Source organism: Bos grunniens, chromosome 1 (assembly GCF_055505025.1).
Source record: "Bos grunniens cultivar Pamir isolate PY7600 chromosome 1, Bosgru_T2T1.0, whole genome shotgun sequence".
Classification (NCBI taxonomy): domain Eukaryota; kingdom Metazoa; phylum Chordata; class Mammalia; order Artiodactyla; family Bovidae; genus Bos; species Bos grunniens.
In genome coordinates, this window is record NC_141165.1 from 141,606,544 (window position 1) to 141,625,557 (window position 19,014).

At 39.3% G+C, this 19,014-nt stretch overlaps 1 protein-coding gene across 2 annotated transcripts in view; it reads left to right on the plus strand.

Annotated features, from left to right (window-relative positions):
• The first annotated feature begins 1,330 nt into the window (after window positions 1-1,330).
• Window positions 1,331-19,014, plus strand: part of NCAM2 (neural cell adhesion molecule 2) — a 559,186-nt gene continuing 541,502 nt past the window's right edge. Inside the window, exon 1 of one of the 2 annotated variants that reach the window (XM_086322171.1) lies at window positions 1,331-2,008. In XM_086322171.1, the coding sequence (XP_086178297.1) occupies window positions 1,954-2,008 (55 nt within the window). In that variant the 5' untranslated portion in view covers window positions 1,331-1,953. The remainder of the gene's footprint in view (window positions 2,009-19,014) is intronic. The other variant, XM_086322181.1, reaches the window with a different exon arrangement.

Genomic DNA, 19,014 nt, shown 5'->3' on the forward strand with positions numbered 1-19,014 from the left:
GGCGCTTCCCAGAACGAGGAAAAAACTGAGCGAAGGGAACCTTGGTAAAATAACTTTCTAAATATATTGTCCTAAATATTACCGCGATGGAAGAAGAGGTTCTCAGGCTGTGAGGTGCTGAGAGGGCCTTGGGTTAGAAAGTCCACCGTCGTCTGTGTGGACAGGAGTCTCTGACCCTCCTCCATCCTTTGCAGTAACCCCAGTCCCAGGATACCAAGTAAGTGAACCCTCCACGTGAAAACTGTGTTACAGTGATCTGCTTGGGGAACACCAGCTGTGGACGAGTTCTCTCCTACCAATGTTATTAATAGCTTGTTTCCACTCTTACCCTTGCCTTTCTCCAAGCAATGACAGCTCCATTTTAGTATCCTGCCGGGGGTGGGGGTGGCTGGATTCTGAACTCGACAATATTTCTAACCCCTTCTATTTCCATGTCCTCGCTGATAAAGAAACAGCCAAGGGCCTCTCTGGGTCAGGGGTGAGGCTGAGCACCGTAATGTACAGACTGCAGAATCCATTGTCAGTTCCAGCTGGTTGCTCTGACCGGACAAGGGCCCCGAGGCCAGGTATGCTGCCTTCTGCATCTCTTGCTTCAGGTCTGCTATCAAACTTGCATACCTTTTCCTATTTTTTCCAGCAGAGACAAGGATCCCTACTTTTCCAACAGAAAGAATGATCTATCCCAACATTCGGGAGAGGAGCGCTAGCTGTGGTCGCTGGCCACGACTCCATCACTTCAATTTAAAGTCGGGCACACGCAGGTGTGCGTATGGTAGGGGGTGACCGGGCGCAAGATCCCCGCGCAACTCATCTGTGTGCGTTTCCAGCACCTCCCGCATCTCCAGCCTCTCGGGGACCTCGCCAGCGCTGTGCGCCGGCGACCGAGGGCAGAGCCCGCCGAGTGTGTCCAGAGGAGACTTTGGACTTCTCCAAGGACGCAGGAAACCCTGATAGCCCAGTTGAACGCAGCCCCTCTCATATCTCATCCCCTCCCCAATCTCTCTCCTTTAAGGTATCTGCTGTCGACAGCAGTGGGCCGACGTGGGTAACAGACACTGTGCACATCTTTCCGCTTAGCCTACCCTCTCGAGCCCTAGGAGACATGCGGTGTAGACCCCCAGAGGACGGCTCCTTTCCCTCTGCTCCGGCAGAGTGTGGAAAGCGTGGGAAGCGGGCAGCCTGCAGAAGGTTTGCGAGAGAGAGGGCGTGGGAGAGGGATATCACCACCGCCCGCCCCCCCCCCCCACGCCCTTGAAGGAATGCGAGCTGCAGAATCCACTGTCCACCCCTAGCTGTGCGGCTCTCACGGAGCCCTGACGCGCTAGAAGCGCGCGCGGGGCCGGGCAACCGTCGGCAGCATCAGCACGGGTTCCAGGGTTGGCTTCCGCCCACCTGCCTACGTTGGGGCGAGGGCGCCAGGCTGCCCTCCCTCCCTTGGCCCAGGGCCGTCAGTCCCCCTGAGGATCGCCTTCAGGCTGGGCGTGCGGACGCACTCGTGCCAGCCGGATCGCGGCGACCCGGGGTAGCCGGAGGCCCCGGGAACCGAACTCGCGGCTGCGAGCTCGACTGCGGACGAATCCAGGGGGCCGCGCGCCTCCCGGCCGACGGTCGGTCGCCGTGCGGCGCGGAGGGATACGCCTCGGCCGCCCCTCCCCTCCCCGCCCCTCCCCGCGCCCCCGCCCCCGCCTCCCTCCCCGCCCGGCTCTGCTGCCGCCGCGGCGGCCGCTGCTGCTGGTGCTGCTGGTGCTGGTGCCGCCGCCGCCGCCTGGATATAGTGCGGCAGGGAGCGGAGCTTGCAGTCACTTTGCAAGGAGGAGCGCGCGGGCTGCGGGCGGCTGGGGCACCCCCGGAGCGGCGGCGGCTCTAGCAGAGGCGGCCGTGACAGCGGAAGGTTCTCTCTCCGGGGCTGGACTTAATAACTTTGGAACTGTCCACCGGTGTCACGTCCTGAACATGAGCCTCCTCCTCTCCTTCTACCTGCTCGGGTTGCTTGTCAGTAGCGGGCAAGGTAGGAGTGCGGTGCTTTTCTTGCGTTTACTTTCCCTCCCCCTTCTACCCAACCTGGAGAGCCAGAAGGAGCTCCAGGAAGAATTAAATGACGGGACTAAAGTTATAGTTATTGTTGTTGTTATTGTTTCCCCCAGTGATGTCTGGTCTGTGGAGACCCTTGAAGAAGAAAATACAGGCTGGGAGATGGGCATCAGTGAGCCGGAGGTTGAGGAAAACTGTATCTTTCTCTGGGATCTTGGCTTTCTTTGATTTTCATTATCAAAAAAATTGGATGAGTAGGTTGGCATGTGTTACCAGTTAAATGTCTGAGGTTGCGAAAGGCAAGGGAACGATGATGTTTTAAAGAAGAAGCAAAAACTATCAGCATTAAACTCGTTGGGAAATATTTCTGTTGTGTGCAGGAAATTCAGTTCTTAGAGACTTTTTTTTTTTTTAATTCCCTTGCCCAAGACCCCCAGTTTCTGACAGAAGTGAACGATGATGGTTTATTTCTGTTGAGAACTGAGAGAGGGGCCATGGATGTGTGTAAGAAAGCAGATGGATAAAACTAGGAATGTGTTGCAGTCATTCGTTTTCAGCACACCCCCCCACCCCTTGTTAATACAGCAAGGTTGACATTTTTTATGCCATCAGATTGTAATTACACCTGTGAGGGATGTTTAGCTTGTGGGGAACTGGTGGGATTTTTATCTGTTTAGAAAAAAACAGAAATAGCTTACTAGAATAACCTGAGAGAATTTGGGGAAGCTACCTCTGTTTATAGAGATAGATGTGCATTTGCATTGTTTAGTTTACGTTCACGTAAAATATATTTATAATAAATGGAGGCATTTTCAATAGTCCAGACAAGTTTGGGCATTTAAATTGGGGACCCAAAATGCTAAAACATGCATATGTGGAAGTCTTCCAAAAAAAAAAAAATATATATATATATATATATATATATGTGTGTGTGTGTGTGTGTATAGCAGTGATTTTCTGATGTGTAATAATAGCAGAGAATGTTATTACTGTAGCATGATTTTTTTTTTGAGAAAAAAATAAATTACAGCACAAGTTAAAATATCTCCACTGTATTCAGTTCTAAGCTTTTTAGCCTCTTCTGTGTTTTTCATTTGGTCCAGCAGGGGGTGGTAGAACTCCATTTTAAGGTGGGTCTGTTCTTCCACACTCCCTAGGTCCTTCTATCATTCTTCAGCCGGGCTTGACATTTTGGATATGAAACCTTCCTTTCTCTGCCCTTCTCCTCCCTAAATCTATAGTGTTAGTCGCTGATGAAACGCGATTGGATACAGATTTTTATGTTCAGAAATTAGAACGCAAACACTGTTTTAGTTTGTAAAGTGACTTGCTAAGAGGCTGCTCATTTTCTCTTAAAAGAATAGAGTATGCAAAATTCCAGTCGTAGCAAAATTGCAGTTTTGTCAATCTGAAGCTAATATTAGACCAGCCACTTAATTGAATCATTTTAATAGCAATGATCAATATACACACTCTGCCCTACAGATACGCTGCTTTAATTGTTGGAGAGCTGCTGGTTATGTTTAACTGTTCATTTGTAATATAGACAGGTATTTCTGAATACTGAGAAGCAGTCCCCCAAAATTGCAGTTAAAATACCACTGCAATTAACCAAATGTAGACACTGTGGGCAAAATGAGGACATCGTGGAAGGCAAGTTTGTGCAGACTTAAGATTATATTGTGACTGATTTGGAGAAGAAAAAGAAAAAAATGTGTCAGTTGTGGAGTCTTTGAATTTACTGTCATAGACATTAAGTGTGTTGGAATTTGGGGGATAAAAAAGAAATCTGGGAATGTTTAAATAGTACACACAGACACATATAATTTGGGTCTGTGTATGTAACACATATTTGAAATTGTGATTCACCAATTTAGAGTTCAGAAGGCAGGGTGATTATAAAGAGGGGCTTGGAGACTGAAGCATGCCTCACAGGGAGCCCATATTCACTGTAATGTAACAGGGAAGGGAGAGAGCGTCGTTCTCAAGATCTCTCTATCTAGTACAATTTAAAAATGCATGGCACTTACAGAGGTATAGATGCATGCATAGCAGAGAGCCCAAGCTTTTGTGAAACAGAACATGTGGTACTTCTGTACCATGTGTCCTAATGAAGTCAGAGATGCTTGGAAACGGCAATCCTGATCCTGGAGTCCAGTTCCTCTCTGCTAGTGTTTTGTTCTCCAATTAAGGATGCAGTAGCAAGTATCAGAAGCACTACAGGGAGCAGTTTGGAAAAAAATAATGCATCTAGCGTAACTCATACTTTTGTTTATTCTTTTGTAAACGGGGCCATAGAAAAGCCACCAGTCAGTGATCCTTGGGCTTGCCTTGGAAATACTAAAATCACAGCTTGCTGATTTATGTTTCCAACAATATACTTGCAGGAGGTTTTATGAAGCATGATTGAAGCTATCGCTTTGGAAAGTGGTGTGCAGTTAGACTGGAGAAAGGCAATGATGATGTATTCCCTTTTAAGTAGTCAAAACGTTTTGAACTGCGGCCGTGGAATAGGAGAAAATGACAGAAGTGAAAAACTGACTAACTTAAGTGGATGCCAATACCATAATTAGCTAACAAGGCCTAATAGTTCTGCTTCTAACTTTCAACACAAGGTTATTGTTCTACTGTAGTGAGAGGCTTTTTTATTGTAGCAGAAGTGCTCCTTTAAAAGCCTCTCCTTCTCGCTGCAAGATTCATATCCAATGAAGTGCAGTTGGGATTTAATTGTTGAGTCTGGATTTCATTGTCAATGAAACAACTATTCCATAGCTCTAACTTCTGCAGTTATTTTTCCTTTGTATTTAGAACTTGGTCACAGCTTCTGTCATCATTAAGTCTCAAATGATAACTTGAGCCTGTGATTCACAGTGCGTGTGCTGTTTGGATCCATGTAAATTTGTATTTACATGTAAGGGCTGCTTTCCTGAAACTTTAAATTTTTAAAACAATTTTCTTCTTTTAAAAATTACCCAAGTGCAATTAATAATCATCTATGACTGACTGTTCGCATACATACATTAGAAGCACTGTTGTTCGAAATTATTAAGCAAGAACAGAGGTGTCTGTTCAACTGGATCTCTCTTGTCATCCAGTACAAGATATATACCTAGGACACTCACCTAAGCCAAAATCATTGGGGAGAGGAGGGTGAATTGTCCAGTTAGTTAGTTGAACTTACAGGCATCTGCTTACAATTGTGCTTTCTGATGAAGTGCTGGTAAGTCATTGTTCATTAGAGAGGTGTAGGTATGTGGGTGACTACTGGTTTCAGGTCTACAGGAAGGTCTCCACAAACCTGTCTTCTGTGGGGGCTGTTAAGCAGACAGCCTGTCTTACCTACCTGGCTCTAATGCTTAGATGTCAGCTTTTCTTTGTACGATTTCAGTTGAATCAACTCCACGTTCATTTGCTTGTAGAGAAGATAGGCTATGTAAATTAATATCCTTATCCTCAATGAATAAACCACAGGATTTCTTTCTCTGCTTTATATCAAAGGAGTTCAGCGGAACATTTGGTCACTTTAGTGTCCAGTGATGAATTGTGGCGCCCAGAGAACTGGAAGGGAAGTTGGTGGGTCCTGAGTGTTCATGAATCTGTTCAATGACACTCAGGGCTAATGGTCTCTCAGAAGTAATGCCCTCTCAGAGAAGCAATTAAGGGGACGGAAGAACCTCATACAGCCCAAGAAGAAACTCAAACTTCAGATAATTTCATACATAAAATGGCCTGTTTGCAAACATGGGACTTGTTCGTACTGAGACTGAGAAATGAGATATAGAAAGTGTTCAGTACCAGGCTAACAGTGTGGTTTGTTTTTGCCTGTTTCCTTGAGAGGGAGATGTGAGAATGCAAACGGTTGTCACTCTGAAGACCCTGGAACTAGTCTTGCTGCTTCCTCTGGCTTTTGACATTCGGGAAATGACTTTAATTCTTCTGTTTTGAGGGTCATCTCTCACAACAGTGTACATGGAAAAGTACTTTGAATTGCCTTTTCTTTTTTCTTTTTTTTTTTTTTACGTCCAAAATAAAAATAATCCTCTAGGAGTTGGTGGATGCAAATTTAATAATTTTAATATTCTTATAAGCGAATATAGTTGTTTTTTTTCAAATTTTATTGACTTAAGAGTCTAAATTTCCTGTGCCCTTTATACTATCCCAGTTATACTGAAGATAGGCCTATTTAACAGATTTTAGTTTTAATGTTCCAAATTACATGATATGAGAACACTTTAAGATGCAACCCGTGCTGTTATTAAGTGTAATATTCCTGAGTTTCACAGAACTGAGGTATCTTTAATTGTTCAGCAAATAAAAGTGCTTATGTATGGCACTCTCTTAAATATTTTAATAACTTTGAACTATTTACAATTATAACAATAGTGCTCATCTCAAATGGTTTTCAACACACTCCCTAGTTTCGCATACTCACTTGTGCCACTAACAATTCATCAAACATTGGGAAATATTTTAGAAAGCTATGATCTAATAGGAGAAAGGGGCAGCAGAGGAAGCTAGATAGCATCACTGACTCGATGGACATGAATTTGAACAAACTCCATTAGATAGTAGAGGACAGAGGAGCCTGGCATGCTGCAGCCCAGGGGGTCACAAAGAGTTGGATATGACTTAGGGACTGAACAACAAGAACAGTGATCTAATGAAATAAACTTGCCTGAATTTAAATAAGTAAGAGGCAGAAGGGGGAGTTTTGAGAGTATTTATAATCATAACAGGCTTCCCTGGTAGCTCAGACGGTAAAGTATCTGCTTACAATGCGGGAGACCTGGGTTCAATCCCTGGGTCAGGAAGATGCCCTGGAGAAGGGAATGACAACCCACTCCAGTATTCATGCCTGGAAAATCCCATGGACCAAGAAGCCTGGTGGGCTACAGTCCATGGGGTTGCAAAGAGTCAGACACGACTGACTTCACTTCACTATAGTCATAACAATCAACAGATTAACCTTGGGAGAATCTTAGGACAATTGATGAAAATTGTCTTGGTTCCAATTTGTTTTTTAAAAAGAGTGGAGAAGGAGAACAAACACTTGACTTGGAAGCAGAAGACCTAGAACACTGAGGGCCTCTTGACTGAAGAAGCAGCTTACTCTCTCAGAGCCGTTATTTGCCTGTTTGAAAATCTGATATAAAAATATCTGCCTAGTTGACCTTGCTGTACTGTTAAGAGGAGCAGTTGTGATAACACATATGTGTAGACCTGTTGTAAAATGTCAATCCTACTATGCTAGACATTACGTATATTTTTTAAATAATAGGCATACATATAAACCTGCCTATGACTTAAAAACAGTTCGTTTATTAATTTAAAATAGCATCATAAGCTGCTCTGTGATTGGAGAAAAATATTGAGGGGGCTGAGATAATCTAATTCATTAATGAGAGTGACTTATTCATCAGTCAGTGATTACATGTCTCAGACATTGGGCAGAATTCCTGGGAGTGATTATATAGATTGTGTGATGAACAACTCTAGGGGGCACTACTCGTAGTCATAGTGATGGAATATATATTTCCAGCAGGGGGCAGGGAATCGTTTTGAGGAATGTGTTTCTTTTTTGTATCATGAACCCCTTATATGGACCAACACCAGGCTGGAATTAGTCAAAGAGTCTTCAGTGGCGTGTAATTACGATGTGACTTGCTAAAGGTCAAATAGAAAAATAAAGGGATTAATGACTAGAGTTCTGGTCTGTAAATTCTCACTTCAGTTCTCCAAACACCAAACTTTGCATATATTAAAAAAACATTATCTAATGGTTCTTCACCTCAAAGTAAATACTTAAATTATGTGCCATTTTGTCAGTAAATCAAATATCAAATACTTGTTGAGGCCATACAATGTGGATAACCTCAGCATTTTATAACATTGAAAATCACTTATTCAAAGTGCTTTCAATTACCTTGTAACTCAAGACCGTCAAGAATCCAAGGAAGTGTTTACCTTATGGATGAAGAAATTGAGAGCAACTACCTGGTTTTCCTATATAAATTTTAGTTAGTATGAAATTAGGATTAAAATTTTCTCACTTCTAGTTCAGTGCCTATTTTTTTTAATGTATTTGATGCATTTGTTTGAAAATGAAAATTTGGTGTGTTGGAGGGAGGAAGGTGCTTGGAATTTAAGATTCATAGTTGAGAAGATAATAGACAAATGAATTTAAGAACCCAAATCCACATATGAGAGATTAATAAAGTGTTCAACTAATGAACAAAGATATCATATAATTGGCTTCCCTGATAGCTCATTTGGTAAAAAATCTGACTGTAATGCAGGAGACTTGGGTTCAATTCCTAGGTTGGGAAGATCCTCTGGAGAAGGGATAGGCTACCCACTCCAGTATAATTGGCTTCCCTTGTAGCTCAGCTGGTAAAGAATCCACCTGCAATGCAGAAGACCTGGATTTGATCCCTGGGTTGGGAAGATCTCCTGGAGGAGGGAAAGGCTACCCACTCCAGTATTCCGGCCTGGAGAATTCCATGTTCTGTATAGTCCATGGGGCCACAAATAGTCAGACACAGCCAAGCAACTTCCACTTTCATCATATAATTAGTTAAAAATTAAATGATTTAAATAAGTCCTTAGGAATTCAGCATCTCGAAAGACCTAAAACTTGTTCATTGTTTGTTAACTGCCTGGCTCAGTTGTATGCACTCTATATGTACTACCTGGCTTAATATATACAGCAGTCTTGTAATTATTATCATATCTTACTCCCCTTTGTCAGTTGAAGTCTGTGAGATGTGGAAGTTGAAGGAGCTAAGACTGCACTGCTAGGAGACAAAGGTTTGAAATCAGTACATGTGTAAGATTGGCCTCTTTCCTGGGACAACACGTTGTTGCTCACTAAAGCAGAGAGGACCTCAACACAGTGAGACTAAATAGAGAAAATAATACAAGCAGAATAAGTTGTAGGGAAGGAGGTAAATGTTCAGAGGACAGAAATAATCCAATTTAGTTAATTAAGAAATAATACAAATTAAGGATTTAGAAAGGTGAGTTGTTGGCCTCAATTATGGAAATATTGGAGAGACTGGGAGGCAGTCAAGCCTTGCGGCAAAGCTGAGTTTCACTAAAACTCAACATGCAGAAAACTAAGATCATGGCCTCTGGTCCTATCACTTCATGGCAAATAGATGGGGAAACAGTGGCTGACTTTATTTTGGGGGGCTCCAAAATCACTGCAGATGGTGACTGCAGCCATGAAATTAAAAGACGCTTACTCCTTGGAAGGAAAGTTATGACCAAACTAGATAGCATATTCAAAAGCAGAGACATTATTTTGTCAACAAAGGTCTGTCTAGTCAAGGCTATGGTTTTTCCAGTAGTCATATATGGATGTGAGAGTTGGACTGTAAAGAAAGCTGAGTGCTGAAGAATTGATGCTTTTGAACTGTGGTGTTCGAGAAGACTCTTGAGAGTCCCTTGGACTGCAAGGAGATCCAACCAGTCCATCCTAAAGGAGATGAGTCCTGGGTGTTCATTGGAAGGACTGATGCTGAAGCTGAAACTCCAATACTTAGGCCTCCTGATGCAAAGAGCTGACTCATTGGAAAAGACCCTGACGCTGGGAAAGATTGAGGGCAGGAGGAGAAGGGGACGACAGAGGATGAGACGGTTGGATGGCATCACAGACTCATGGACGTGAATTTGGGTGGACTCCGGGAGTTGGTGATGGACAGGAAGGCCTAGTGTGCTGCGGTTCATGAGATTGCAAAGAGTTGGACATGACTGAGCGACTGAACTGAACTGAATTTCAAGCATTGTTTGGGCAGGAAAATAACACGGAGTTAAATTTTGCTTTAAGTCCACTTGCCACGTGTGGTGTGGACTAGAGGGAAATGAAAAAGGAGTGAATGGACAGGACACAATGTTTCTGTGGAAGAATTAATGGATCTTAATAACACATTAGATTTGGGGAACTGGAAGGAATGTGACCCCTGAAGTTTTAAGCCTGTTTGACAGAAAGAATGGTTATATCTTAACAGAAATAGGTTAAGTAAGTAAAGAAAACTGCTGATATCGGGCAACGGTTTTTCTTACTTCTTTGTATTGGGTTTGCCAAAACGTTCATTTTGGAGTTTCCTTTCTGGGTAACCCACTTTTTTTTTTTAATTATATGTTAAGTTGAGTATTCCATGGAACATCTAGATAGAAATGTCAGTATTAAATTGTGAAAGATGTACTGCTAATCTTTATTATTTCTTCAGCATCTTTCTCTGCCTTCATTTAACTCCTGTCTTTATGTCTTTCTTCATCACTATTTATACTCGAGGATTATTAAGTTTGCCTGAAATTTTAGATGAAATTTCAAAAGCATGTGGGTCAGATTTGCTTTTCTTATATACTCTTAATTTTCTGTGTTTTATCCATGTTTTTTAAAAGTATTGTTCCAGGCAAACAAAACAAAACTTGACAAAATAAGAAGAAAAAATAAATAAAGAAAGAAAGAAACCTGAAACCTAAACTAAAACAAGAAAAGAAATTTGGTATCGAACTATGTTCAACTCTCTATGAGCGTTGAATATTTTTCTGTTAGTATCCAAGGGAACTAATATTTTTTAACGTCTGCTCTATGCCAGGGAACTGTACTGGGCATTTTCACTCATTATCTGATTTAATCCTGATAAAACCACACTTGATAGATGATGTTTGAGATTGAAAGTGTCTGATTTGCCTAGAGCTCTTACGTGTGTTCTGATAACACACAACTTTATAGCCAAGAGCATCAAATGCATTTAAGGTAAAATGTAATTCCTTTCTGCATTAGTGTGTGTTTCTTTGATGCGTATTAGTTCATTCACAACTAGTAAATATGAGGATGATAGGAATTGTGTTGATCCACATATGATTTCTTCAGGTGATTAATTTTTAAGTAACCAAAAGCAAGCTTTGTCACAATTGAATAGAGAGCCTTAGCAATCTCTGGAGTATTAAGATAAATGTGAAAAGTCAACTCAGGTGCCTTTCTTTAGCACAAGTGTTAGTTTCTTAGTGACTTTAAGAACCATCTTGATTTCTACAACATTATATATCTGGCATCACTGAGAGTGCCTTTGGAGAAACTGGTAAATCACTTTCCTCTATGATAAAATGACTTGTTTGTTGCCTTATTTTTTAGAGGATATATACTGGATCATAGTGTTCGTTTTAAAGTTAGTGCCCTTTAGGCTTATATCTTGAAAGAAGATGCAAACTACTAGTAGAGATTTAACTGTGCTGGGTTTTTTTTTTTTTTTTTGGTGAAGATTGTTATAGTTTTTGTTAGTGCTTGGTTTTAAATTTCCGAAGGTTTCACATTCTCTGACCTCCAATCCTGTCTTTTTCCATAAGCCCTGATATTTTTACTGCACAATTTTGCAGACACCAGCATTTTTCAAGGATGCAGATATGGTGTAATAGAAACAGATGTCAAAACTTGTAAAAGAAACCAGTGAGTATGGCTAAGACCTATATTATCATAGAATAGAATAGGTCCCAATTTAAGAAAAGCATTGTGCTTTGTTCTAAGTACTAATGAGTGGGCTTCTGGACAGGGTTTCTGTTGGCATAACTTGTCTACTCTCAACCAGTTTTCTACTCATTATGAGGCTTTCTGATTATATTTATTGTCCCATTTAATTTATCTCTCTGTTTATTATTTTTGGCCCATCAAAAATGTTCAGCATTGCCTCAGCTGAGAAGTTGTACTTTTATATTATAGCAGCAACTTTGGGTCATTCAGGAGAGAAAGTCTATACACAGATTTCAATTAATATATAACATATGTACCTATTCTTTATCTAAGTACTGATCCGTGATATTGACATGTTTCTGATTTTTTAGCTGTATTTACTTAGATAAATCACTTATAGATTTCTAAAACCAGCTGAAGCTGAACACATTTTAAAGCTTGTTCACTTTGTTATCATAGAATAACTGACTTCACCCTACATGGTTCTTTACATTATATATAATGCTTCATACCAATGTTTTAATTATCAAACAATTGTATTATAAAATTTAATATTTCAAAATGTATGTAAGTATTGAGGCAGAGTAGTTGACAAAAACTTTTTCTGTCAACTAAAATTATCTATTTAAAGTACCTCAATTATCCTGAAAGGAGGTACTATTTCTGATTAGAAAGAAAGCAAATGAGCCTCAGAGAAGTAAAACTGCTCATCCTTGAAGAAATACTTAAGACATGGTAAGACCAGGACTTGATATAAATATTTTACTCTAGAATAGCACATTTTTCTATTATGATGTCTGTTTTTATCTGAGTGTGTTTTACTGACATATACGCAGCAATTCTCGAAAATAACTTAGTACATGTTTTATGCTGCTGTGCTGCTTAGTTGCTTTTGGACTGTGTTTATGGGATCCATGCTGTTAATTTTAATTAGAGGTCTACCTTTCAGTTGAATTATTTGGAAGTTTCTGACTTAGAATTGTTGAGAGTTTTGCCTTTTGTTTGTTTACACAACCCTATTCTCTCAGCTCCATTGCTTGTTAGTGGGCACATCACTCTAACACCATTCCTGGAATTGCCAGTTTGGTCCCTGTGTGTACACAGGCCATGTATTTTACATATTTGTCTGTCTTTCTGTGGACAGTTACTATTATTTTTCTTCAAGACTCAACTCAAGCATCTCATCCCCAGAGACATCTTTCTTTCGTCAGATACATGTCAGTTGCCTCCTACATACTAGTCGAAGTACAAGACGCTCTGGTATTGTATCTGATTTCTGCATGCCAAACTTCACTATGACCTTGCAAGTGAACTCCATAAGGACAAGAATGTCTCTCCATGCTGGCTTCCCATTAAACGCAGTGTACTAGATTAGAGAGTTTATTGTAAATTCATGTGTATTCCTGGAACACAGTAGATGCGTAGTGAATGCATGCTGAATGAATATTTTTACCAAGCAGAAGTAAAACAAAATGCCGTACTTTAAAATAAATATGTGTATATATATGTACATACATATATTTACCCTTGACTTTGGACGATGCTTTGGTTTGTTGAGAAGTATTGCTATTGTTCCCGTGTTTATTTCAAACGTTTGTTTATATCATTGCCATGCATGTGATAGGCTTTCAATAAATACATTAATTTCAATAAAATAATCATCACACAGTGATTATTTAATTCAGGAGGAATTAAATAGCAGGAATGAGCTGCCTTATCCCTGATCTTATCTCTTATACTGAAAGTTAATTAGACTGGGAATAAAGCAGACTTTAAAATCTTGCTATGAGATATATTCTTCTGAAGCCTTATCTGAGAGATAGGACATGGTTATCTATTTGGAGTTTCAAAGTCTTCAGTATATAGAAATAAATTAGGGAGATATAATACATTGATAACGATATAATTAAACAAATTAGATATTGTCAATAGTTAAGTGTCTGATATGTCAACAGAGCAAAGTATTTAAAGTCCTGAAAAATCAAGATAATCCCTTGGGGTTAATTAAAAGTTGATTATTCAATCAATGATTATTGGAAGCCGATTCTGAACTGTATGAATAGAAAGGCAATTAAAATAAGGGCTATTTTACCTTATTGTTTCATAAGTATTTAGATTTTTTTTTCTCTTTTTTAAATGAGATCTAATTTAACCTCCAAATTCTTCTCTTGCCTGGTAGCTGTGTTTTGTCATGGTTTTATAGTGTTTTCTAGGTCTGACTTCAGTGATAAAAAGATTTAAATTAATAGAACAAAATACATATTCAGATACTCCAGAATATTTTTATCACTTTATCATTTTATTCGTCTGTCTGCCATTTACTCACTAATGTTACCATTATTGTGTGTGTCTCTAGCTTGAAACAGTTTTCAATCAAAGATGTTACTTTTGCTTAAATTCATCTATTTTTTTTACTTTCCTTTCTCAAATTTCACATGATTTATAATCATTTTAATTGGTTATCTACGTGAGTCATTTTATTTCAAAGCCCCAATATAAGCTACATGCTAATACATTTCACTTTTGTGGGGATTATATGCGATCTGCAATTTAGGGAGAAAACTCAACATAGGTTATTAAATCATATTATGCCATCCACTATGCTTTTCTGAACACTTGCTTGTTGTGAATGTGATTGGAGAGATGAAGTGGTCCTAAGAAGTGTCTTTTACTGGTTGTGATTCCAGAATATATTCTAACCACTGAGTAGAAATGCATGCAGGGAGCTTTGACTGAAAAAGGGAAGCAAATGTAGTACTAATAATACAGATCAATCACCCTTTTGTTTCAGGGAGGATAACTCATCAGCTAAAAGGAAATGGGGAAGTGGGTGATAGGCTCAGACTTTGAAGAGCTGGGATAAAGGCTGACATAGTTACATGTATAGGATGGGAGAAGGAGATACCCAAGAAAACACAGAAGGATTACAGGCAACATTGTTTCCTCAACAATTTCTATTTGTAAGTATTTGGTGAATTAATTGAATAAAGAAAGTGTCAGAGAAAACCAAATCTAGACCTAATTAATATGGTAAGGACAGATTTTAATCAGTAACATACTGTATTGGGAAGAGTTTATTACTATATTCAATAAGATAAAGAGCCCAGTATGAACTGAACTCAGCTTTAATTTGTACAAAGGTAACTGGAAGTTTTAAAGGGAGAATGAGAGAGTAGGGAAGTGTTGAGTGGGTGCTCCATAGAGACAGAGAAGTAAAAAAATTGCGGAAACTCACAAAAAGATGGAAATTGGTCCCTGTGAATCCCATCTGGATTTGTGAATAACTGGTTCTAATCAAAGTAAGCCTGTTCCACTTCTACAGGGCCTAAGAGACAGGGGTCCCATCTTCAGGTGTTGGCTGGGAGGAACAGTAAATCCTTTTGGCAGCCTTGAGTTTTCTCAGGCAGGCACTTCAAGGGGGATGAGAGACATTCTTGGAATGTGGCCTTGAGTGGTTTAAAATTACATTAGTGTTTTGTTCAGATCTTTATAGTTTGAGGGTGAGGCCTAATTGAGCTGAGGGTTCAGGGAGTCTGGCGAGAGTTTGGTCAAGGAGAGGATCTTTCTCCAAAGAAGATCTGTCAGTAACTCTGCAGGGTACTTTCAGATGAGTTATCTCATTTTTATATTCACAGCATATCTAGGAGTTCTGAAAGAGGGAGCTGAATTTCATAAAAGTGAAGTAGCATCTAATAAGTACAGAATTTCAAATTCAAATTTAGTTAATATTTGATCCTAAAACTTTACTCATTCCACTGACTGAAATGTGATTCTTTTGAAGTAATATGGAATTGCTGAAGGGAGAGAGAAAGCTTTAGCAGTTGCTCTAGTTTCAAGTTTTTGTCATTCTTTCTGACCATTTCTTCTGAGTGGCTGAGGAAAGACCAATTAGTGAAAAAGTAAATCTTTTATTGACTGAAAAGATTAGTGCAGGTAGAGAATCAACAAGATTTAGAGATATTGGGGGTCTGAGTGGTTGCAAGGTAGAGCAGCTCTGTTGTTCAGGTTAGTATAATTCATTAGCAACTATATGACATTAATATTTAAATATCAGCTATATTTTTCAGTGGCTTCTCTTATTGTGAAGCAATATAATTATAATTGAGTAAGTCATCAATTTGTGGTTGATTTATTAAATAATTTCATAATGAAATTATATGAGTTTAGGATGCTTTCAGAGGCAAAGAAGAGAACACATTCAAAATGGTTTAAAAATAAACATCTAAAGAATGTGAGGAGCTATCTGGAGGAAGGTTTGGAGAAGGTTTGGATTTCAAGTTTCTCTTCAGTTTTGGCTGGTTTTCCCTGGCTTTCTAGAAGAAATATGGCTGCAACGGTTTAATATTCTTAGACAATGAAATCTGAAGCTAGGAAAAAAGACAACATACTTATTTGAGTGGCCTTATTTTAATAGTAAAGGAAAATCCCCATGTCACTCAGCAGACTTCCCTCAATTCTCATTGGCTAGAATTGTTTCAGATGAGCTCCCCTAAACCAGTTGGTGGGGAGAATGACATTATCATCGTTCCCTTGACCAATCAACTCCTTTCTGTTGCTGAGTGGAAGATCTGAAGAATGAGGGAGGGGATGCGGTATGCAGTATGTAGTATGTAGAAAAAGGGTCTGCCACAAGGATTTTGAAAGGGCCCTTTTGACAAAGAATGTAAACAGTGTTAAAAGTCAGTGTCTTTTAAGCACTTACAGTGTACCTGTGTGGTTTGTACCTGTGATCTAATTTAATTTGTTAAACTTCTATGTGAGGATAATTCTGTTTTATAGAAAGGGATGTGAATAGATTTTGAAATGTTTAGATGACTTGTCAAACTCACAGAGCTGCTCAATGGCAAAGCTGAGATTGGAACCTAGGCCTGCTGGCAAGTCATCTTTCCTTACCAGGTCACCACCAAAGGAAACATAACATTGTTCATCATGTTACTATTGTTTAAGAACAGTAGTAAGAATATTAACTTCCTTTGTGAACAGGCTATGTCCTGTAAAATCTCCTAAACTTGCTCTTATTTACTATCATTTAGACATATCTTACTGTCATTTTAAAATTTTAGAAATAAGAAAGCTAAGAGATAGAGTGACAAAGCAGTTTACCTACAGGGCTTCCTTCATAGCTCAGGTGGTAAAGAATCCGCCTGCAATGCAGGAGACACTGGTTCGATTCCTGGGAATACGGCTTCCTTCATAGCTCAGGTGGTAAAGAATCCGCCTGCAATGCAGGAGATACTGGTTCGATTCCTGGGAATATTCCCGACCCAGGAATATTATCCCTCTTCTGGAGAAAGGATAGACTACCCACTCCAGTATTCTGGCCTAGAGAATTCCAAGGACTATAGAGTCCATGGGGAGGCAAACAGTCAGACATGACTGAGTGACTTTCACTTTCGCATGGCTATTAAGTGGCCAGAGTGGTATTTGAAGGAAGGCTTATTTTGAATTTAAAGGCCTGAGTGCCTGCATCTATACAATGCTTAAGGACTGTAGACAAAGTATGATGAGGTAGGATACGGCATTTGAGATAAAACAAATTGCATAAACCTGGCTAGCCCTCCAGAAGCTTATAGTATAAATGAACATAATTTTAAACACAAACATAATTTTAAATGAACATAATTTATAAGCCTATATATTTTTATATATATTTGCTCTTATTTTTTTCCAAACTAGACAAGAGAATAGCATGCTTAACTTTAAGAAAGCCAAGGGAAGATATTCATTTGATTTCTGGAAGACCTGAATGACAAATAGAAATGGGGACCAGGGTCTTCTTTATAGGGAGAAGATGAAACTGTGAAAAAGGAGTATTGATTGGAAATTGACTGCTGAGACAGGCTAAATATTGAAATGTGTGTGATTATGTAGACTCACTAATCAGGGTTCTAATCTAACGCATACCTAGACCAAGATGTGAACTACATCAGTTCCTGAGCTCTAGATGGTGTCTTCCTGAGACTGTGTCCTTAGTCACTCAGTCATGTCCAAATCATTGCAGCCCCATGGACTGTAGCCCTCCAGGCTCCTCTGTCTATGGCGATTCTTCAGGCAACAGTACTGGAGTGGGTTGCCATGACCTCCTCTGGGGGATCTTCCCAACCCAGGAATCGAACTCCTGGTCTTTACTATCTGGATTCTTTACCATCTGAGCCACCAGGGAAGTCTCCCCGAGACTATGCAGTGAATTAAAAGGCAGGATAGAGATTGAGGTGCTTAGGGTATAAAACTATATGCCTGCTCTATAATTACTGTTTCTTAGCTGTTTTTTTCCTATGCTAGGTACACTTACCAACATTGTGTTTGTTCTAAATGGTCAAATGGTAAACTTATATATGTATTTATGTGTGTAGGAGAGTGTATGTGTGTGTGTACACATACATATAGGTATGTGTATAAAATTTTGGGTAAACTATCTCATTATTTTATACTCTTTCAAAATGTTTACTGTATTTCTTTCATTACTTTCATTATTGCTAAAATCCATGACTATTTTTAAATAATTTTTTCCTTTGCTTATTTTTGCTTCAAAGAAGAAAATGTACTCCATGATAAAACATTAGAGTTATTATTCACAGTTTGTATAACTGAAGACTAATTAGCCAGTGTTTAATTTCTCAAGACTACAAAACAATATCTGTTGTCTTTTTGTTTCACAAAATGAATAGCTAAACAGCTCCTTCACCTTATTTTTTTCAAAACAAACTCCTAGCTCACAAGTATTCATAATTTATGATGTTTTTCATGAAAACATATTCCCTGAATATAGATAAGATTAGCATTTGGAGCATGGATGCTTTGGTTCCAGCTCAGGGACTGTGTTGTGATTGAAATGCATGCACAGGCTTGAATCCTTCATTTCCATTTTCCCCAATTTGTAACTGAAGAGAGAAAGGCTGCTAAGTTTCTAACAGTGTTATCCCCTCCTTTACATAGCACTGCACAACTGAGTTAAAACATTTCACGTTACAAAGCTGCTGAAAAATTATCTAACCATCTTGTAATATCACAGTAAGGATTGGATCATAAAACTGTAGATACAGATTCTCTTATATCTCAGTGGTTGATTGCCATGTCCCTTTTGAGGATTACTAAGCAGATAATCTCCTTCTGTTCCCAGTGGTAGAGAACAAATTCATTTGTGTAAAAAGTTTTTTTTGTGAGATATGTTGATAATGCTTTTCCTATAAAGCATATCCATATTCGCAGGTATTCAAAACAACTGAGCTCCCTTATTTGCAGTAAAGTAATAGTGTTCAAATTAGATAGTTTCTATTATCTTTATCATTGACTGGTTTGCAGTTTTATGGAAATAAGAAGTATTTTGAACGGCCCTTTCATTGTTCTATAAATGACATTGAATGGTCTCATTTTAAAAGATCTCTTTGATTTGCTTTTGCTCCTTATGGTTTGATTTGACACCAGTCAAAATTGTTTCCAGAGTGTTCAGAATTCACATCACGTTACTGGTTGTTGAAGCATTCTGGCTGAATGGTTGGGTACTAAAT